The sequence below is a fragment of the Apostichopus japonicus genome, chromosome 17, assembly GCF_037975245.1.
Source record: "Apostichopus japonicus isolate 1M-3 chromosome 17, ASM3797524v1, whole genome shotgun sequence".
In the NCBI taxonomy this organism is placed as follows: Eukaryota; Metazoa; Echinodermata; class Holothuroidea; order Aspidochirotida; family Stichopodidae; genus Apostichopus; species Apostichopus japonicus.
Genome location: NC_092577.1, coordinates 30,981,997 through 31,005,835, shown reverse-complemented (window position 1 = coordinate 31,005,835; position 23,839 = coordinate 30,981,997). Strand labels below are relative to the sequence as shown.

Below are 23,839 nucleotides of genomic sequence, written 5' to 3'. Positions count from 1 at the left end.
GGGCCTGGGCACCCTATTATACCAGCTCTCTGCACGGCCCTGAACAGACGGCAAGTAAATCATGCATTCGTAGGCAATACCTGACAATCTACAAAAGGAATTTTCTTTTGAGTTCATACAGTCGAACAGTCCAGTATGTAGACTTTGCGATTGCATCAGGGACCCTACATACAATTGTATGTGCATAATAGGCAGCATAAAAACTTAACAACGAATGTTGACGTCCAATTTAATGGAACTCCAAGAATAACTGGGAAATCTACAGGCAAAGTCAACATTTGTCCAAAAAGTACCTTTTTTTCAAAGCTTAATTACATAGTTTAAAAAATGTGCCGTAAATTAAAGGTGCAATTTGTAGGTAAATATTGCTGTGGTACGCCGTTTGTACGATATATAACAGTTTGTTAAGGCTAACATAACGGGAAATGTTATGTAGCATGTTCTTTCATCGTTAATGACCTTTGCCCGTTTTGGGAAATAACAGCAAGGAATGAAAGCAAAAGTACTGTATTATATCTTAAATTAACATTCGCTATTTTGTGTAGACTAACACTCGAACGCACTTTAAAATTTAATTAGTAAAACCGTGTGTTATTTCATTGTGGGTATATGACTTAACAACCATTATGTACCTTTGTATGAATATACTGTTACACTGTGAAAGATATTCTATGCAAATAACTACCCTGTAGACTGTTATATGTTAGTTGTTGAATACCGATTGTAATCGACAGATATGTATGTCTATCCTAACGTACGTATCTAACGTAGGTTGAATTATGACGACTGATTGAGCTTGGCTAGGCCCAGCTCCTGCAGAAAATGGTGAATTTTGACGATTGTGGTGTTCGAGAGTTTGAGGGAGAGGGATGAGGGAGTCGGAGTAAGACTACCATTTTTGTTTTAAAGTGTGTAATAAAAAGGAGACTTGGGTAGGGGGAGGGTGGGAGGCTTCCCCTGTCCTGACCGGATAACTGTTAAGGATAGCTTAGTACCTAAGTAGTTAAGTACCTAAGGTAAGTAGCTAATATCTTATAGATATAGGTTTTAGCTTATATTGATTTATCTGATCCGGACTTATTTGTGTCTGTCGACTGTTTACACACTGGGGCTCGTTACTGCAGCTAGCCTATATAGCAAGTTTTGGTGACGCTGATGTGGTTACTACCTGTACCCTCTCAAAATACTTCAAGCGTCTCTCAGACATAGCTGCAGGTATGGATTAATATTTGATGGAATACTTATGAACTTGTATTAACATACAGATGATGTAGAAACTACATGCACCATCACAATACATCAAACTTCTCTCAGACAGAGCTGCAGGGAATGAACTAACTTTTGAAAGAATATTTATACATTTTATATTAAATGCAGATGATATAGTTATTACCTGCACCATGCATCTCAAAATACTTCAAACTTCTCTCAGACAGAGCTGCAGATATATGAACTAACCTGTTATAGACTACTATTAAAATTGTACTAAATACATTCTTATTAATTCTATTACCTGCATTACCCATACTAGCTAATCAAATAACCCGTATTTTGACTAAGCTTGTACACTAGCCAATCAGATATCCTGTATCTTGACTGTTCTTACCCACTAGCCAATCAGATATCCTGTATCTTGACTGTTCTTACCCACTAGCCAATCAGATATCCTGTATCTTGACTGTTCTTACCCACTAGCCAATCAGATATCCTGTATCTTGACTGTTCTTACCCACTAGCCAATCAGATATCCTGTATCTTGACTGTTCTTAAACCGCGAACAGTCGTACACGTACACTGTCCGAATATCCACGATTGTCCACATAACGACGGTCGTGTTGAGTCGGATCGTAATTAGGGCGGCGGGCTTTACAGATCAGTATAGTTGTTGCATGCTCCCACATGGTATGCGCGCTACACTCTTTTCTATGTCTAAAAAACATTCATCCAAATATTCCTGTAATCATCGAGTGGGATTAAATTAGAGCAATAAGTATCCATGTGAAGGAATACAAGGTTTTAAGGTCACGTGGTTATTCCTACAGGTTTAATGTCAAAATGATCTACAGGAAAGAAAAAACCGGTGTTTGGTCGCCAACATGTAAACCAACCCCATACATGCAACCGCTGATCGTTATTTTATATATAAAGCTATCTTGCAAATGTCAGTGTATAACTTCGCTCAGTAGTGTTGTTAATCTTTGCCTGCGTGTACTGACTGGTGCGTTACCGTGCAGGGCTAAACATGTCAGATAGTTCGATGCTGTACGCTGTTCACCAAATATTGAAAAAAATACCTGTTAAGTGATGCTCTCTATACTCGCAACAAGTTCATCCTATCAAACTGTAGGGAATTTCATATCTACAACAAACATATATCACATTTTCTCATGTTGACAATTTTTAAGATGTTTACATTCGGATGATGAATCCAAACTGCATGGCAGCACCACATTGATAATATGTGCAGCGAATTGTGCTAAAGCAGTCGGTATTCTCAACTGCTTGCAGATTTAACCTGTCAAAGAGGATTCTCCATTCTATATACCACACCTTTATCCTACCTTAGTTATCTTTCTGTAATTCTGTCGGAGCCAAACACCATCCATCGAGACTACAAATTCTTCATGTTCTTCAAATCAAGGGCAGTGAGGTAACATTCAAAATACGCTCCTATCATCTTTCTCACAGCAATCCCTCCTTTTCGTTAAACTCGACACCCTCAATATTTATGATATCAACAGTCATCAAAGTACAACCTTTACGTACCTATTATAGTAAAGGGGCTCGCTATACCCAAGTGTTTCAACCTCTTTTCTTGCAATCGTTATTCCGTATACAACCACAACACTATAGATTCAGCAAACTCTCACAGCATTCCTGTTAAATTGTTTAAATTCTACTCAGCATTGTATCTATTTTAAACTGAGATCCTAAGATATAGAGGTCTTTGAGTGACCATATCAAGTCTGTACACATACAATTGCTCAATTGTATTCTTAAGAGTGTTTAGTTTTTTAACTTTTTACTCCATCCAATTCTGTTGTCTGTTTACCCTTAATCGGGGTCGTCTCCCCAATCCTTCGAATTTCTTTCGACTATAAAGATATATATCTTGTACTTTTTGTGTGTTTTAATACATATTGCAAACTATTTTCTGTCAAAATTGATGTTCCCACTCGTTTTAATGTTTGAATTATATATATAATATATATATATAATATATATATATATATATATATATATATATATATATATATATATATATATATATATATATATATATATATGTACATTATAATCGCCGCACAGGCGTGAGTCTCGGAGTTACAACATGCTGTAGGTTACCATATATATATTTATTATGTACTTGCTCAGTATCATTTTCTGTACATAAAGTAGATGTTAAAAGCGTCCTCAAAGAAGATATTATAGTATTCCGGATCCGCCGCAGGCAAGAGTCAAAAGTGTATAATGCACATTATCTTGAAAGGGGTCTGTGACCTGAAGGAGTTATTTTCAAAACCCCCATCGTTCGGGTTGTAACCCTAATCAGTAACCCTACCTTTCTATAGCGATAAGATCATTTCGTGTCGCCAACCAAAAAATATTCTAACGAACATAAAATGTCCCGACATTAAAGCTGTATCTTGTATCGGGATGTAGCTTTCAAACATGCAAGCACCCTCCATGATTAAGACATGTTATCTGCACACATAACTGGACAGTCTTCGATCTATAGTCTTTTTATCTAATTCACATATAATTTTCATTTAACTACTTCTAATTTACATGGTCAGTTATCATCAGCGTTTAATGCAATAAATGTGTATCTCAAGATATCTTATTGTGTCATTTGCATGCCTTTAAACTCTTCCAGTCGAATGATATAAAAAATTACACCAGCAGTTTCTTGTATGGGGTTCAGATGGACTAATGACAGAGGCGTATATGGTGGTATCTGATGGAGGGGATGCGGACGGGAGGGAGTAGTCTATGAATGACAGAGGACCGCCAAAGTAGAAGAGGCTGGCGGAGGTCCAGAAGAAGAATTCACTAACCGAGGCTGCATCATTTTCAGATACTTCATGGTATTGTAATTTTCAAAAGCATACTAAAGACGCGTGTTGGAAATGGAAAATGTTTTGAAACTTCTTTTAATATGTCAACATGTCACTTTCAACAAATTATTATGGGATGAAGAAAGTATACCGCCCCCCCCCCCAACACACACCCATCCCGACTTCTAACTAGCCCAGCAAAATACATTATACCTTCCTTTTTCATTTAATGGTCGAGCATGGATGTTACCCTCTATGTCATAACCATAATGTGAACATATTCCACGCAAAATACCGCTTCAAAATTGTTTTGAAGTAACGTATCCAAATTTCACTGTGTGTCTCTGGTGTATAGTGTTGGTTAAACTTCCAGTGACGTGATGATTTTATTGAAACGAAAAGAAGAAATATAACTGGTGTGTATTATATTAGGTTCACATGTGAAAATATCTGCTAGAAAGAGCCCATATGAGAAATTCACAAGACCTTTTAAAAAAGCCCATACAGGTGAGCTCTGACAAGCTATATCGCGTAATGAAACACAGTCCTATAAATGATTCATAGAAATTACAATTTATCCTGTGTTTATTTTATTTCTGCTTGTTTATCATTTTTCGAAAATTGTACCAAACGTATTGTACCAAATATTGAAATAATATGAAAATAAGATTAAAATTAATCATTTTAAAGTCATCATCCTTATTCCTTTTTTTTTTAGCCAAACGAACATAATTAAACAACGAGAAATTCTGGGACTCCATTCCTCGGAAATAGTAGCTGTATTAGTGTGGGACAAGTACTCATACATGCATGCATATACATAAAACAAATCGTAACGTTTTCAACAGTTGTTATTGTTATATCACAATCATTTAAAGATGAATTTATAGTTATAAATCCAAAAATGAAGGGACAAATATTAAAGGCAGTAGTAACGTATCTTTAGCTACCCCAGGTTTCCAGATATTCATCTTTTAATTATGATTAATTTCTGGATTGCTCCTTTAATGCTACGTTGATGACGTCGGCAGAGCTATATGTTTCAATGGTCATCCATTGATTTATAAATTCAAACAAATAAACCAAAGCATGTTCTTTTGTACATTCATTGTTCCTGACAAATTTGTAATGCATTGTAAATATTATAAATAGTCTTTGTTTTTCCCGCCGAAACTTTGTGTTACATCTCATGAACTGATCCGATGATCTGTACGGTTGGACTACGTAGTCCAGTCGTTTTAATTGACGACCCTAAAATGTTTAAATGGTCTTCTCTCGAAACAGCCTACAATCTGGACCAATATCAATGTTCATTACGATCTGCAAAATGTCAACATTAATGTTGTACCTGAAGTCAATGTTTAATAAACTACATTGTCTACGCGGGCATTTTAATATTTAGTGGGGGAAAACACAAACATTCCTATAGACAGGCTCTAGGGTTCTGAATGGGACTTTCCCGACAATAGTTAGTCTACCAGGCGGATGTTTTTCAGGAACTGAAATAGTCACATAAAGGTGATAGGTCAATAAATTTCGATGACGTCAACTTCCGTAAAATGGTTAACATGCCTTCCGGTTGAATATCACTTTCTTCTACACGGTTGTGGTATATATATGTGTTTGTTTTTTGACTTCATCATCCACGCGCCATATTGGTTGGTTAAGGCTTTAACCTGCTAAACAAATACATCGATAGGAAGATATCGCATCTCCCCAGTTTGCGCAACGTCCATTGGCGAAGCAACGCCAAGTAAACAGGTGTAAATCCCAAAACACACCAGCTGGGAAACTTATGGTTTCCCCTTGGAAATGGGGACGCAACCAAACTGTGAGTTCACATCCGCCATTTATAACCACGGCAGAGATTCTGTTATCCCATCCTCTTTCCAAGTCAACATTCGTCTCAGGGTTATATAGGACTCTAGCGGGACCTCGGCATTGCCTGCCCTCGAAGGCGGTCGCACACCTTAGATGTAGTTCCCCTTGGACACGAATCTCTGAAGGGGGGCACGCGGCACTTGTATTTACCACAAATACCCACAAGCAGATAACAAATGTTCTCAACATTGTCACCTATGGTAACAGTATGGATATACAGAAATCAAATACAAGATGAAAGTCGGGCGACGTTAATAGAAAATGAAGAGGGTCTCCCGGTATCACGCAGACAGCTTTCTGCAAAACGGCGTCTGTCGGTATGTATCAGGAATTATAGCGAATTGCATGGGTAGTCTTATAGGTGAACTTCCGTGTATGTTCCCATCCATAACACGAATATCAAAACAGTTGAACAACAACAACAATACAAATGAGTGTTTGTTAGAAAAATATGTATCTTTGAATTTCATTGACAGCTGTCCTATTCAAAGTCATCATCCCACGAAAACTTGGAAGTTCAATTCAAAAGAATGCAGATGAATAGAATGTGCGTAATGAATCATTTATTTCAAAGCAAGTGTTGATAAAAGTCTCACCCCGTCCAGACATAGGTGAGTATGCTGTCAATTAAAGGGTTGATGTCAATAACAGCGTGATCACTTTGAACTTGTTACCATGACGTCATCAACCTCCTCCCCGTATATATGATGGTTAGTATCAATTCGGAATACTGCATTACAAAACACCCATTTTCCCAGCTCTATATCACTCCGATGGTGTAACGTTGTCCTTACCACCCGACTACAACGTTCAGTACAACGACTGCATTAGATTCTACCATAGAACTAAAATAAATAATAATTTTCTATGGATTCTACACAAATAAAATAAAACACCCCTACTTAATAGTGGAATATACCGACCGGCGACGAATGGCACATGATCACTGATCTGTACACTAACAGTTAGTGTACAGATCAGTGGACATGATCCGGGTTGAGAAGGCTAATGAACGCCGTTTAAGTTAATATAATACAAAAACGTTACTAGGCCTACAACTGGGACAGTTGTTGGTCCATTCGCATTAATTTAGCCCTAGGTGTTCTAAATAGGCTGTCCGCGCGCTAAATCCAATAAATATATATATATTTTTTTAATTTTAAATCGGCCCAGTGATCAGTGGCGTAGGAAGGTACTTTTGAGTGGGGGGGGGGGGGGCTGAAGACTGATGGACGGTCTGGGGGAGGGGTCTAAGGGAGAGGGTTCCCCCTCCCCTTTGGAAATTTTTGCATTTCCAGGTGGCCTCAGATGCAATTTGGTGCAATATAGCACACTTCAACACCCACTCCATTTTGTAAACTTGATTTTGTATTTTCACCTGGCCTTAGATGCAATTTGGTGCTCCAAATGAGATTTTTTTTCTCATTTGGAAATGAAAAAGGGGTTTTCTGACTTGCGAAGCGGGGGGGCGGAATGATACTTCCGCCCCTCCACATTTTTCACTGGGGGGGGGCTGGCGCCCCCAGCCCCCCCGGTTCCTACGCCCTTGCCAGTGATTATGCTGAATGAGGTATGCAGGCACTTAAAGCCTTTTGGCTTGAGCGCTCTACCCAGTCTGCATATTTTTCAATCAATTTATTGTGATAAATCCATACTTTCTTTCTGGCCTTTTGCTCCAACCAACGATTTTTTTGGCCCTTGTAGAAAGTTCACCCTTCCATATACAATCCATGTGGTTCGTATACACAGCTATGGGGTTTGTAAGGGAATAACTTATCACAAAATGTTTAGCTTTAATGATTACATCATCCCATCTGTTTAAATTGAATTTCACACTCAATTTGCTGTAAATCAGATGCTAACACATTGGACCATGCAAGGTAAAGGGGACCTGGGCAAAATGCTGTCAAAGGAACCCCCCTCCCCCTTCTTGACATGCTTTCTTTTGTCAAGTTTATATTCTGTTTTATATTCTCTTTGTATTATTATTTTTTATTAATTTTTATATTTTATATATATTATATATTATTATTATATATATTATTATATTATATATATAATTGTTCTCTTATATTCTCTTTATATTCTCAGTTTTATATTCTCAGTTAATATTTCTCGGTTTATATTATCAAAATGAGTAGTTACTGCTATCCCATATTTTCTGGAGCACCCTGAGTGACCCAGGCTCTGGGGCTGTGTCCCCCTGACCACCCTCTCATCAGGACTTGTGGGTAAGGGGAAGGGTAAGGAAAAATAAGAAGGGTGAAAATGAGGGAAGATGAAAGTGCTATGTTGTAATTAGATTCAGACACTTAGCTAATTAGTAAAAGTAAAAAAAAAAATTAAATAAAAAGCCAAACAATGTGCAGAAAATTATTTTTATGATTTTAATTTCAAAATGAAATCATAGTGATAGTAAAATACATATTTTGTTCCATTTGTCATGCGTGAATCTCTTTGTGATAAAGTTGCAATGTTTAGGTATATTATATTCCATAAATATTTGAAAGCAGCGTTCTTGGTTAACCTTGAAATCTCATCAAAATGAGATACATCAACGAAAAGGAAAAAAGGATGAAGTTGCCCACTTGAAAATAATTTGAATATTCAAATTGGAAAGTTTTAAATGCCAAAGAATAGAGAAACGATAAGTGTTGAGGAGCTAAAGTTTCTTTCTAGAATTAAAAACAACAATTCCATCGAAGTTCTCCTGTAAATCCAGACTACAAACATGATAGATCTGTAAAAGGAATACTCCTGATACATATCGAAAACAACATCGCAAATAGGCATAGCTATCGCAAAGTCTGGGTACGTTGTATCCAACATCATAACAAACATACAACAGTGTCTATAATTTCCATAGGACCCACTGCATATAAACGTTGATATTGGGACGACGTCCGTCATTGTGACAATGAAGAAATTACGATGTATGTTTTCAAAACCTGACGTCACTTTGAGGTAACTCGCCGTTAATTTTCAGACCAAAGTTTTGCCACATAAAAAACATCCTTTGCATTGGACAAAAATTATTTCAGAAAAAATTCTAGCGACCTCTAGCGAGAAGTCGAAAACAAATGACAAGCGGAAAGAAGGAATTTGTAACAACTAAAGATTGAGCAAGGAAAGGTTTAGCCAAAAATTGGAGAAAAAAATCAGTTAAAATATCAAATTTGTGGTGAATCTAGTCTCTTCGTGTTGAGGTTTTATCAAAGAAGAACACTAAATTTACGACCAATTTCATCATCCCTGTTGCAATGCTGATTTTAAGGACACCACTTTTGGTCCATTTTACAAAAACCTTGCTCAAGGTTTACTTAGATTGATCAAACAAAGACACTCTTCTTTCTCCAGCCCCCCCCCCCTGCCATTTGAATATCTATTATTACAGAATCATAAATGACTTTGGTTGATTTTTTCTCTTTTCTAATATTCACATAAATCACATGCAAAGGCAAAAATATTAAATTTTCCACACTCCCACATTTTCTTTTTAATAATTGAAAAAAAAATGAGGTACCTATCAAAGTGCATTTATCCATATTTCCATAATAAATAGTAAATATTAAATAGCTACAAAATTTAATGTAATTAGCAATTGTAATCAACGGCTGCCTGTTTCTAGTTACCTATCAAACCGTTTTAATAATGTAACAACATAAGGGACTTTCAGAGGCAGATTCATGATTTCTCAGAAGAGGGGTCCCGGGAGACAGTTGCCGGTAGATACCAAAAATACTGCCAAATAGTGGTGCATAAGGAAAACATCGTTAGAAAGGAAACCATACCTAAGATAAATTTGTTCCACTATGTACCTTGTTTGAGCAAACAATATGTCTGTAGCTAACCTTTAATGTTAAATATCAGAAGCGGGGGGTCCTGCCCTACCCCATACCCTTGCCTACTCCTTACCCTGGCCCTCCCCCATACCCTCCCTCACCCCTTACCTTGGATCCACCTATGGAATTGCTGATGGTACAGATCTTTTCCAGCTGAGGAAAGCATCATGTTTGTGTCATAGATATCTTTAATATTTCATTTTTTATATTATGACCTTGTATCTTTCAATATGGCCCTGACCACTTAAAGCTTGTATTTCACATTGAGTTGTGTCATTTTGACCAATTTCAAGTTACAATTTCAAATTTTATTCCTCATAAGTTTGTACAAGTTAAATACAACATAGCAAAATGTTTGGCTCTAAACATATGGAATGGCACTATGGAAAACAGAAAACGAAAAAAATGTTCTCGTTACAAAGCCTAAGCATATTCATAGTGTGGTAGGCTATACATGTTAATATTCATGAACCTGTGGCACACAGAAATGAAGAGGATTATCTAATATTGACTATTAAATGCAGCAATATATATCATGTTGACAAAGTCCATTTAGTGATGACACAGTATAACCAGAATGCCATGCATGTGTCATCATTTTTTAACCAAACTGTGTCATACTTTGATATCATAATTGAAAATTATTAACGCAAAAAGTGGCCTGGAAGTTTTTGGTTGAAAAAGGAGATTCTATTCAGCGACTTCAGGATCACAAGTCCTGCGTTCTACCAACCAAGTGATCCAACTTTTTACTCGGAGGTGATCAATATGTGGCCGTTTCTTTTCTGATCGCCAGTAAGAAGCCACAGTACCTTGCATACCGCGTAACCAGGTAACACCTCCCCCCCCCCACCCTCCCTCACCACCCAAATTCATGCAATAAAACTTCAAAAAGAAAACTTCAAGAGAAATTCAGCTTTTTTTTATTATGCATATAATTAGCAATGGAAAAATGTTTCGGGACATTATAAACACACTTGCAAAGAAGAAAAAGAAATTTTGTAGCGAGATTGAGATTCCGACCGGTGCTCTATTCACTACAGACTTTTCAAGAATCAGGAATGGTGAGTTAAACATCAGAAAGTTCTAGAAATATCCAAGCTTTGCTCTTCTGTATTGAACCTTACAAAGTTGTCAAAATGCGATTTACTGTTAATAGACTAGGTATGATAAAAGGTCATGCGCCAAAATAAATCTTAGTATCATCTATGGAAATAAAGCTCTTAATTTTTTAATAATTTAATTTTTTTTAAACTTACTATAAATGGAAATAAAGCTCTTAATCAAACACATATTCATAATAGTTTTTCTCTTTTCTAAAAGAAAAGAAAAACAAAATAAAATAAAACTGTTAGCAAACTGTTTATCCACTAGAGAGCCTGTGTAATAGAATGTGTAAAAGTAAGTTGGCCTGACGTTTCGATCCTAGCAGGATCCTGCAGTGCTCATTAACCTGTCTGTATTCTGTACGTGTTTTTGTCCCCTCTGTTACTGTAACTTGTCATTTAGCCTCTGAAGAAGATCCTGCTAGGATCGAAACGTCAGGCCAACTTACTTTTACACATAAAAGAAAAGAACAGATATTTTGGAGGAAACATTGCAAAGTAAGATCCAATATTATGACAAGCTAAAACAAACAAAAAATTTAACTTAAAAATAATTTCTTTCTAAATTTAAAAATAATTGAAGAATGTAAATCATGATAACAAAAACATATAATTATGTGTACTGCCATAAAAATAATGGAATTATGTTTGTGACAATACGTTCTAAAAAAAAAAAAACTGGTATCGAAAACATGTCCATGGTGTACAAAGTAAATACCATGCAGTAAAAAAAAATACACAGATTAAAAGCAAGCAACTTTTATTGAGTAGAATTTACATGCTTCCATTGATTGAGACCCCTCCCGTACCTTGTAAGGATTCAGGGATCTCGTCCACAGACTTGGATACTGTTGTGTGGAGGAGCCCTTGGGCACCGTCCATGTTCCCTTTGGTGATATTAGCGATGGTTTTTATGAGGTCATAGTTCACTTCCTCTGAGATGACAGAGTCGTGTCTGTAACTGGGATGGCTGTCGACAAAATCTCTCATCCACCTGGCAGTAGTCTTTAGTCGACCTGGAGAATGAAGAAGTCAAATTGATTGGCTAATGGACAAGTAACAATCAAGGTACGGCTTATTTGATTGGCTAGCAGAGAAGAAAAGCAAAGATACGGAGTGTTTGATTGGTCAAGATATAGCTGATATGGTTAGCTATCAGACATGTGCAGGCTATATACCTAATTATTTGATTGGTCACTGGATTGACTGTCAGGATACAAGTTATCAGACAAGCATATTCTATATACTGATTATTTGATTGGCTAGTGAATAAGTACAGCCGAGGTACGCGTTATTAGATTGGCTAGTCAACATGCATATTCAATATACTGATTATTTGATTGGCTAGTGGACAAGTACAGTCATTATGTAAGTCGTCTGATTGGCTGATCGGTTGATAAGAAGACACAGGTTATTTGATTAGCTTATGGAAATGTACATTCAATATACAGGTTTTTTAAACGTCTTCAGTATTGCCACCAAAGTTAGCATGCTAAAAATTGCTGGAAGGTTTCCAAAGCCCTTTCCTGGAGGTTCTGATATCTCCAGATTATTCTCAGACAGTAAATGTCTCAAAATGCACAAAAAAATGCATTTTATAACTTCCTAAAGTTCCAAATATGAATGGCCATTATTCAATTTCTAGCACAGTTAGGGTGACCTTTAAATAGGTCTAGTTGACACGCCTACATCATTGTATCACTATGGTGAGATGCATGGTGCAGGTAATAACAACATCATCTGCATTTAATATAAATGTATAACTATTCTTTCAATGGTTAGTTCGTACCTGCAGCTCTGTCTGAGAGAAGTTTGAAGTATTGTGAGATGGTGCAGGTAGTATCCACATCAGCGTCGTCCAGAGTCGCTATGTAGCTGTTAACGAGAGGAATTAGACCGGGGAAATCTGTCCCAGCTTCGGTTTTACCACCATTTATGATCGTATTGATGTCCATCTCGGCAGTCACATCCTCTGGATTAGAAGACTCTGTAAGGATAACGTCACATGACACACAAAAGTCACAATGTATGTATTATAGATCCTCCTGCAAGCAGGAACTCGCTAAGAAGCCTCGTTGGCTTATCAAAGCTGCAAGCTGACCGAAGTCAGTCTCTTAGATTCATTTTTAACATCCATGATTATGAATTGTCAATTGTCAACAACTCTGTAAATGGACGACATACATTAATCTTGGTGTGACTCAAACTCGGGACCTTATAATTGAAAAGCACCGGCATTAACCACTGAGCTAACACTCATATGTAACAAACATGTGTAATTGTGGCCCGAATAACCTAGCTTTGAAGAGCACACTGATAAGTACTCAAGAGAATGACAGGAATCTTTCAAAATAAGTGAGAATCTATCGAAAAGTCACGCCACAGGGGACATTACGGCTTGAGTTTACCGTTCACATCTTGCAGGCCAAAGATAATTTAAGGGAATATTTATCGCTTTCTTCATTTAACTTACATGAAAAAACCTCAGACGAAATATCAACAAGTGTTGTGTTATCTTGTATTAACCTCTGACACATTTAAGCAGCAACCGGAAATGTATTCAACTTGAGAGATACAAACCATCAATCTCGCTTTTGATACTTAAATCTAAAGAACAAAATGATCGAAGACTGCCAATGGCATCTTGAGTTTTGGACAATTTCAGATATAAAACAAATACTCACAAAGAATTGGAAAATCACAGATAAAAATAATAAGCAAGCAACACCAAATAACTTCCTCAAGCTTTTCCTGACTCTATCATATTCCCATCCCCACCCTCGCCCACACCCTCCATTCTTGCCACCCACTCATCGCACCCACGTTAGGGGGAAGAAACCCATCTTACTCGAGTGCAGTTCCTTCCTGAAATGGAATTTTCCCTTTCTGACAGCATCTCTCTTGTGTGACTCCTGCATGTTAGCATCGACCTATGAGAGAAAGTCACATTCATAATGTTACAGACAAATATTTCAAAATATTATCTATTCTCAAATACTCTCTGATGCATTGGTTTATCAATTATCTCAATGCATTGAAATTATTATTGATTATCTCAATATAATCAATACATTTATCATAAGCATGAATAAATAACAACCGTTTCCAAATCACAGCCAGAACATTGAGACAATTTCCTAATGCTAATACCACTCTATACTGTCTTCTCCTATCATGCTTCAATGCACTCATACTGACAGTATGAACAGTTCCTAAGCTCTTCTGATCCTAATGCTAATACCACTCTATACTGTCCTACCATATCATGCTTTAAAGCACTCATACTGACAGTATGAACAGTTCATAAGCTTTATCTGATCCTAATGCTAATACCACTCTATACTGTCCTACCATATCATGTTTCAAAGCACTCATACTGACAGTATAAACAGTTCCTAGACGTTTCATACTGTTCAAACTGTCAGTACAAGTGCTTTGAAGCATGACACGAAAGTACAGTATAGAAACAATTGTCGCAAATCATTACATTTATCAGTTCACTACAGCTCTCATCTACACACATCAGCTATCCATGGCCACACCAATCACTCCTTCTGGCTGCCCCCTCCCCATCCTACCTCCCTTTGTCTCCTCCCCCGACAACCCCCCCCCCCCACCCCTCCACACACTCACACAGAAACAAATTCAATAGAACACAGTGTACGAATACCTTCTGGCTTTGCATGAGCTAATCAGAACCAGACCCCTAACTGGGGAAATTAAAGCCGATTTTTAAAGAGCAACAGAAGTTTTGGCAAGAATGGGATTGGAACAATCATCTCAGGAATTGTTTCTGAGGCTACTCAAGGTCCAAAAAGAGTGGAACACTGCCAGGAGCATAATGAATATGATCCATGGTGTAATTATAAATTCATATTTTTGAAAGAGTAATTACATAATTTATATTACTAGCAGACAGATGGGGCAGGTATAAAACCAGATTGATAAAAACATACCTTTGATATTGGAATGACAAAATTAAGTTTAAAAGTCAAAATAGCTCTCGTCAATAAAACCAGAAATACAACGAAGGCAGCGTTCTCAAAGTCAGTCAGTTGTACCTATGGATAAATGAGAGAGAGAGGATCATTTCTTGCAGCTTGTTGTTGAAAAAAAAATTTTTTTTACAGCCTCCAGGGTTTGTGACAAACATATAAAAGCAATCACACATTTTTTGAAGCTACCGGTGCTGTGGCAGAGTGGATAAAGGTGGTGACATTTGAAGCAATGAGGCTTAGCAATCTGGAGGTTCCGGGTTCGATACCCAGCCGGGTCATAGTAAGGTGGGTTTTTCATCCGAAAGCAATGTTCGGTTTTCCCAGCTGAACTGACTTTCAAAATTGAAAAGATTCCAAATTTGAGATAAAATGTTGAATTGGAAGCCACCCGCCTAGGGTAATTCATGAGCCCTCGCTGGTTTCTCCCACATTTGTGGTCGCTATAGCATCGTAAACAATAACTGCTGATTATTATATTAGGTCGATCATTGAGGCAAAACACTTGCAGGGGGCCATACAAGGAGAAAAAACCTTTTTGCTTATTACCTCTTTTCTTTCAGTCAGATGTAATTAGTGGTTGCCCATGCTGCAAAATATTAGGCAAGTTTGCCACTTCAGCTAGTGATATTGAATGTACATTTCCGTAAGTCGGACGTTGAGAGGGCTGCTGCATCGCTGCAGGCAGGCTGCAGGCAGGCTGAAGGCAGGCTGCAGCCAGGCTCCACGGGACATAAACCGTCTGTGCTCCACAGATTTTCACACAATAGGCACACTGCTGGTCTACAGAGGGTAATCTCTATTATGTGGTATTGATTCAGCCTTGCTGTAAGGTGATTTTGCAGCTGCTGGAGTTTCTCGTTTTGACACGATGATGCCTTCGATGGTACTTGGTTTCAATCAATGAAAGAATAATATTGTATTTAATTATTGAGATATATATCTCTCGATCAACTTACCTCCATCGGTCTAAATTCGACTCTCCAACCAATGTCTGAGTTGACCGGAGGTGGCTTAAACCTCATAGATTGCCAGTTAGTCGATTGAATGTTCTGGGAAGAAAAACAGCCAAAAACATAGAATTAAATAACCGAACAATTCTAAGATTTCTGTTTAATTAGAAAAGGCGAACAACATATAGACAAAAAAGGAAGCCTGAGTGTTATACTTATATTACAGGTGGCCATGAGGTATCATCCGGTCCAAAAGATTTACATTCGGACCACAAAACTATGTTCATCAAGATATCTACAGCCTTAAAGTTTCAGTACATGTTTGCTGATGAATTTCGGAAAAAAAACTCCGCAGCAGATTCAATATATCTTATTCTAAATGCACTCTGACCAGGTGGGTTTTAATGGAGAAAAGCTGTTGCAATCTGAAGAAAGAAATTTGTTTTCTGTTGTCCTTATGGCGTAAACAATTTACCATTAAATCACTGCGACCGCCCATGTCAGCATGTTCATTACACAAATGTTACCTATATTTACTCGTACTGTCCACTGTTTAACCCAATTTCACGGAGGAAACATCTGAAAACACCTGTTTATTCCTTGTAATGGAAGGAAATGACACAATTTCGCAAGCTACATCAGTAAGACCGAACGAAAGATACTGTTCAAATATGGACCTAACACATACAAGCACACAGTCCTAACGGTCGTAATCAAAACAGAGAGATTTGATTGGCGCATCATCTGTTGGGCGGGGCTTGCAAATTTTGATTGAAGTTTGTAGAATCTAAGGACTTGCTAAAAAATCTAGCGAATTTATTTAGCTCAAAATGTTTAACGACAGATAACACAATAAAACTTAATGATTATTAATATGAAAATTGCATAGAACGATGTTATTTTCACTACGCTTTTAGGGCAGTAAACTGGAAGGTAGAAGTTAAAATTTGGCAAACACACATTCAAACATTCAGGCCTTCGGCTTGTGCACCGTATCAAGGTACCATCGCACTATACCATGTTTAATGTAGGGACATATTAGTGAGATATATTTGGATCTATCTAGCCCTCAGCTCCAACCAATGTATCTTAACTTTTTCGGTGTCAATAAAACCCTACCTCAAAGTGATCAGAATCATTTTCATCATCCTGTTCGATCTTTTCGCTGAAGAGAGAGACAGGATCTCTTATAAATAGATGAGCAACATGCCTGGCCAGAGATGTATCCACTCCTGAAGAAGAGGAGAGACTGGTAAGGCATCGAGTGTTACATGTGGAGTGTTAGCACATGTGGTTAACGCCAGTGCCTTTCAATCATAAGGTCCCGAGTTCGAGTCACTCCAAGATTAATGTATGTCATCCAGCTACAGAGTAGTTGAATCAATTCATAACCATGGATGTTAAATATGAATCTAAGAGACTGACTTCGGTCAGCTTGCGGCTTTAATAAGCCAATGATGGCTTCTTCGCGAGTTCCTGCTTGCAGGAGGATCTAAAATACATACATGTTCCTGATTGCACCATCTAGTGTAACATGTTTCTGACTTACGTCATGCTGTAAAATTATGGATTAATCGATCTCTGCCCGCAAGTTCCGACATCTGGGAAAGTCCAGACCAGACCCACTAAGATTATTTTTCACAACCCACTAGTAGGGTGGGGACCAAAGTTTGCAATTCGAACCGTCATTGTTAAGAAGAATTTATAGCTGTACTTTGAGTAAGTCAAAAAAATCTGCTGTAAAATAGCAAGCTCAATTTAGAGCAGGTGTGTCACTGAATTAAGCATTCATTAATACATGGTTTCATGCATATTCATTATACAAAGGCTTACCACCATCAATCATTTCTTGGCATAACTTCTTGTCCAGTATCAGATGTGTATCACTGAATTAAGCATTCATTTACATCTCATCAATACATGGCTTCGTGCATATTCATTATACAAAGGCTTATCGCCATCAATCATTTCTTGGCATAACTTCTTGTCCAGTATCAGATGTGCATCACTGAATTAAGCATTCATTTAAATCTCATCAATACATGGCTTCGTGCATATTCATTAAACAAAGGCTTACCGCCATCAATCATTTCTTGGCATAACTTCTTGTCCATGACCAGATGTGTATTATTGAATTTAGCATTCATTTACATCTCATCAAGCTTCATGCGTATTCATTAGATAAAAGCTTAACGCCATCAATCATTTCTTGGCCTAACTGCTCGTCCATGACCAGATATGTATCATTGGATTTAGCATTCATTTACATCTCATCAATACATGGCTTCATGTATATTCATTGTACAAAGGCTTACAGCTTCATGCGTATTCATTAGATAAAAGCTTAACGCCATCAATCATTTCTTGGCATAACTGCTCGTCCATGACCAGATGTTTATCATTGAATTTAGCATTGATTTACATCTCATCAATACATTGCTTCATGCATATTCATTGTACAAAGGCTTACAGCTTCATGCATATTCATTAGATAAAGGCTTACCGCCATCAATCATTTCTTGGCATAACTGCTCGTCCATGACCAGATGTGTATCATTGAATTTAGCGTTATCAGGTGATAGATAGCTGTCGACGGAATCGTACCGGGACTTTGGAATTCTGAACCTGTCATTCTTTAACGGCTGAAAAAGTAGGGAACAAAAAATAAACCTTAATTACACTTAAATAAACAGACATGTATCTAATGACTACCGGTGCAATAAAACAAATAAATAATTAACTTTGTATAATTAATTCATATTCCATGCTGCATATTTATTTATTTTCATGATAGTTTGAAAACAAAGTTAATATCTAAGTCTTAATGTGTCTAGATGTGGTAGCATACTTCACTTTGTGTTACAACAAAATTCCTGACAGAATGCTTCTCATTTTTATATATTTGTTCTTAACAAAGCTGTTTACAGTGTGGAGCACATTCTTCACACTGGGAGAAGAGGGGAGAGAAGAGAAGGGAGAGAGGAGAGAGGGGGACTTTGTCAAATAGCATTTGCTAAAGGCAAAAGCAAAGTTACATAAATTTGTCTATTTTTACCACCTTAAACCCATTATTTATCTTGTATGAAAATGTCAACACCTGTGATGAATCGCCACCAAACAGATTCAATAGCCTATTGTTCAGTTTTATTCTCATACCTATTTGGCTGCTAACATGGTTTGTGATCAAGGTCAAGGTTAGCACAATATACCTAATGGACTGTGTAATCAGAGTAACAAATCATTGGCAACATACAGTATAATGCAGATATATATATGCACTGGTGATTTTCGTGAATTCTCACAACAGTGTTTGTTTGGTGCGACTCTAACCTCCCTCCAACCCCCCCCCCCATCCCTGCCTCCCTACCTACCTTTTAACCCCTTCCTATGACCTCAGATAGAAAGGCTGACAGAAAATATTTAACCAGTTTAGTATTAATTAATGTACCCCAGTATGCTATAGTAATGTCTATTAACCTATCCTATTTTTATGTGAGTCCGTTCATGTCCGTTGTGCATACATTTTGCCCCTCTGATTATAAGAATGATCCCTTTTCACAATAATGTTGTTGGATTAATGTAGTTGATATCATGAGCATAGGTTTTGTTGTAGCTAAATGCCAACGTGCACACATACAGACAGATAACCTCCTAGTAATTTAGTATATAGCCAACAAGTCAACTGTTTATTATGCAGTACCTGTTATCCTTACATTTGAATTTTCCAATAAGTAATATTGGCAAAGCATTTGGCCAACCGCTTTTTGAGACCATTCCATTCTGCACCTTTACTACTGTGATACCATGCATGTAGATTAACTATCGACAGAAACGATAGGAATCCATCAGTCTGTGATTATTAAAAGATATTAATAAAGAAATTAAAACTAAGAAGGAAACTAGCATCACCTCTTCTCCCCTCTCTTCTTTGGTCCGACAGTCCACCGATGAAGAGATAACATACCATCGACAGTCGATATCGGAGAGGAGCCCTCGATATATGGGAGCCGACGCACTTAGAGCGAGCTGTAAATACGGAACACGCACAGAAAGTTTTACGTAAATGTTTCCGTCTGGTAGGTAAAGACACTGCCAACTTATATAAAACTGAAACCTGATGGAGATCAAGCCTAAAGATATCTTTTAAGCAAAACAAGCTAAGCGAAAGGGAAAAGTCCAAGGACAGATAAAAACTGCCAAAGAAGGAGAGTAGTAGAGAAACATCTCCGATGGGAATTGTGCCTCAACCTTTTCACAGATTACTCTTTTTGGGGCAAAATTTAATTTGGATGAGTTGTAGACCATCGACTAGACCCGCTATCTGTCCAGCCAGGTCGTTTATTTTCAATACCATTTTGAATATTTTTGAGAAATCACGATATAAACCTATGCGGCTCATCAATAAAAAGTGGCTGGACGATTCAGTTTATTAGGTCAGTTCCTCGGATGCAAAACAAAACTCATTAGGAAAAACTTAAATTGAGAATTCCAGAGATGTAGCACATTTTTGACAGTGGTCAAATATATCAAACACTGGAATATAAAACATTAATAGTACCGTGTTTTTTCTTTGACTATACAACAAACTATACCTAAGGAATTAAACGCTTGATCGACCTCGCGAGAGGTCCTGCGGGGTATTATAGCTGTATCATGAAGAATAGACATTTTTTTTTTTTATGATCATATTTAGAGTAAACTGCTGTTTAAATCATCCTTTCATGAAAAATAACATTTTTTTTCATCTTTACTAAAGGAATTAAACCCTTGATTGACCTTGCAAGAGGTCACACGGGGTATAATAGCTGTATCATGAAAGAATAGCCATTTTGGGTTTTCTTTTTTGAGGATCATTTTTAGAGTAAACCGCTGTTTAAAATCATCATTTCATGAAAATGTAATTATCTTTTCATCGAGTCAATATTATGCATTCGGATATTCGAAACAATGACCACTACATCCTCCCCCTCTATCCTCCATACCTTCCACCAGAAACAACAATGGGAACGGAGGGGAGGGAAATAGCAGAGGGAGGACAAGGATAATCTGCCTCCCAACAGACAGAGACTGACGCAAAACAATCATTTAATCGTGGACTTACCAGAATAGGGCACATCGGTGTAAGTTGGTCGTACAGAAACTTTGCTTCGTCGATATTGCATGCTTGGAATGTCACCTGCAGACACGAGCTGCCCATTCCAAACCCCATCGCATCCATGTAGATATGGTCCTGTTTCGACGCGCTGGCGCCCTCTCCGTCGTGGTCGTTTGGAAATTTCTCCACGAACGGGGTCTGTGTGTTTTTATCTTTGAATACTGGAAGAGAAGAATGATATAATTCACTACTTGGACGACCTACTTTTAGTTAAAAAAAGAAGGGGAAAAATTGATCTTTGCTATATTAAATATTTATTGATAAAAATAGTCATCTCAGAAACATGGAACACTGAGAGAAAATAGGTGTAACAAAAAATATGATTTTAGTCTACCCTGTTCAGCAAAGTTTAAAGTATGATTTACAGGTTGTTAACATTAAATTACGTATTAACTTTACATACGTTAGTGAAGGTACATCACCATGTCCCACTTCTCATCCAAAAATTGTACTCATGGGACTTGTGCAATTTCCCCCATCGATATGAAACATTTGAAGTATTTCTGTACATGAACAAAGTTGCAATGACAGTTTTCACCATGCCGGACAGTTAAATGAAAATAAACATATCCACCTTGATTCTTATGCGCAACATTGACAGAGAATGAATTGGTTGTGGCTTATGTATTTGATATTTGTTATGAAAAGCAACATTTTTCTTTAAAGTTGTATTCATATCTGAAGAGAAAATGTGTGTGGTTCTTATTGTGAAAATATGCCACTGAAAAACTCAACCAGCAACTTTCACATATACTGCCCTAAAATATTGACCATTCCTTTTTTCAAACTGTGTGATGCAAGGAATAATTTAGTACTTAACTTTTATATAGCAATTTTTGAAAGCTATGAATTTCCTCTACAAAACACTAAGGTACCTGTGCACAAAAAACTGCAATACACCTTTGCACTTGTATATAGCAATCTGCATATTTTGTATAGCAATCTGCATATTTTGCATAGCATTATGCAAATGTGGTACCGAATAAATTATTTCCTGGTAAAAATGACAGACAAAGGACAAGAAGAGAGAGGGACACAAAGATTTCAAAATTAATCAACTGAAAAATACAAATTTCTGAGATTGGACCAAACATTAATTTTTGGTATTTTTTCTTTTTTTTGCAAATTAATAACTCACATTTAGAGATACGTTTGTAAGAAATGGCAAATTTGACCCAATGTCGCCCCTAATCGAGTCCGTCTTTTTCAGTGGGTTCAAATATTGATATACGGAACCAAAACCTATATCAAACACTTCATACATATACAGGTGTATGGCATGAAATGTTTTGTTTCAAAATTGTAAATCATACAGTAAATATTTATATCCAAAGTCTTTCCCAATGCTCCCCCACCCCCTCTCTTTCTCTCCCTCACCTTGCCTTCTCCACCGCTCTCCCCCAGTTTGACCAGGCCATTTTCCTTTTGTAATTTTGGAGGTAGTTTTAAAAATAGATGTAAAGTTCTGTTAACTTTGATTTCAAATATATACCAGACATTACAGCATATATCTTTCTATGCAGAAGTTAGTCATTATGGAGTATACACAGACTTCTACATGTTGAATTGTGCACACACACTGCATAATAAACACATTGATTACAGTAAAGGGGCTTGTCAGTCTTGTACAAACAACTTGATCAGAAACAGTTTCATATATGTTTACCAAACAGGGTATGAATATAAGATAAGGGTAGATGGGAGACTAAATTGGTATAAAACAAACCTTCAGAAATTCTCAGATAGCGTGGCTAATTATTTTCCTGCTTATTCTTGTGACCCTCACATGTACGATAATTTGTGTGTTTGCATATATATCAGATATGATGTACTTATATCAAGGGCAGCCATCAGAGCTGCAAATCAACCATTTTTTTGTGCTTGGGGGGGGGGGGGGAGGAGGGGATTAAGGTGTTATGTAGTCTAGCTGATGGGTCTAAAGAATGGGTTTTTCCATTCCTTTGAGAATTATTGGTAACATGGAGGGTGCTTACTATAGATGCAAAAATGTGCTATAATTATCAACTTAACTTCTGAAACAATATTGAAGAATTTTCAACAGTTTTAATTCATATCGCACAAAAATGTTGTATATTTATGTACTGTAAAATAGGCTTTCTTGTAATATTCAGTCTGCTGATGGGGCTGGGGGGAGGGGGGAACAATCCTCATTGATTTTATGGTAAAGCACCCCTGCCTCCCAGAGGTACACATGGTTGCCCCACAGACATGACATCAAAATGTAGGACAGATCGACTACTCTAGGAGATGACATGACAGGATGACACCATAGCTGCTATTCACTCATGAAGATTGTTTCCAAGCTGGTTAGAAAACCCTGCCTAGCCTCGTTCCGAGAACAACGTTCATGAGACAGCAAAAATGATAAAAAATCACAAAATAAAAAAATGTACATTTGACCCTATGACCTCATTATTATTCATGAAAAGAGCACCAAAATCAAATAGGGTTCTTCTACCCAGTATGGCGCATCTATGTATCAAGTATGACTTCAATCCACATGCCATTGTTGAGTAATCGTGTTTACCAGCCAAGGGCATCACATACACACACACACACACAACTTAACAAAACATAGATTCCTTGAGCCTTCGGGCAAGGAATCAAAAATGTATACTCATCAATAGCAGTCCAAAGTGAAAAGGGTCAAACAAATGAACAGTTGGTGAATCAAAAGCGAAGAACAGATGTAGGATTAAGAAGATCACTAACGAATACCAACAGTGATACGAAGATCGATGCTTGCACAAGAGGCTGGCAATTACGGAAGGGAGGTGGCCATTTACACACACAAACAATTGCCAGATGCTGGAGCCAGGTAAATACAG

General features: G+C 37.3%; 1 protein-coding gene across 4 annotated transcripts in view; it reads right to left on the bottom strand.

Moving 5' to 3' along the window:
• Nucleotides 1-8,517: 8,517 nt before the first annotated feature.
• Nucleotides 8,518-23,839, bottom strand: part of LOC139984185 (glutamate--cysteine ligase catalytic subunit-like) — a 36,973-nt gene continuing 21,651 nt past the window's right edge. For all 4 annotated transcript variants that reach the window (XM_071997966.1, XM_071997968.1, XM_071997967.1 and 1 more), the window contains exons 8-16: nt 20,937-21,151; nt 19,745-19,861; nt 18,339-18,477; nt 16,955-17,067; nt 15,842-15,934; nt 14,844-14,948; nt 13,736-13,817; nt 12,677-12,874; nt 8,518-11,903 (exon numbers count right to left, since the gene is read on the bottom strand). In XM_071997966.1, the coding sequence (XP_071854067.1) occupies nt 11,662-11,903; nt 12,677-12,874; nt 13,736-13,817; nt 14,844-14,948; nt 15,842-15,934; nt 16,955-17,067; nt 18,339-18,477; nt 19,745-19,861; nt 20,937-21,151 (1,304 nt within the window). In that variant the 3' untranslated portion in view covers nt 8,518-11,661. The remainder of the gene's footprint in view (nt 11,904-12,676; nt 12,875-13,735; nt 13,818-14,843; nt 14,949-15,841; nt 15,935-16,954; nt 17,068-18,338; nt 18,478-19,744; nt 19,862-20,936; nt 21,152-23,839) is intronic.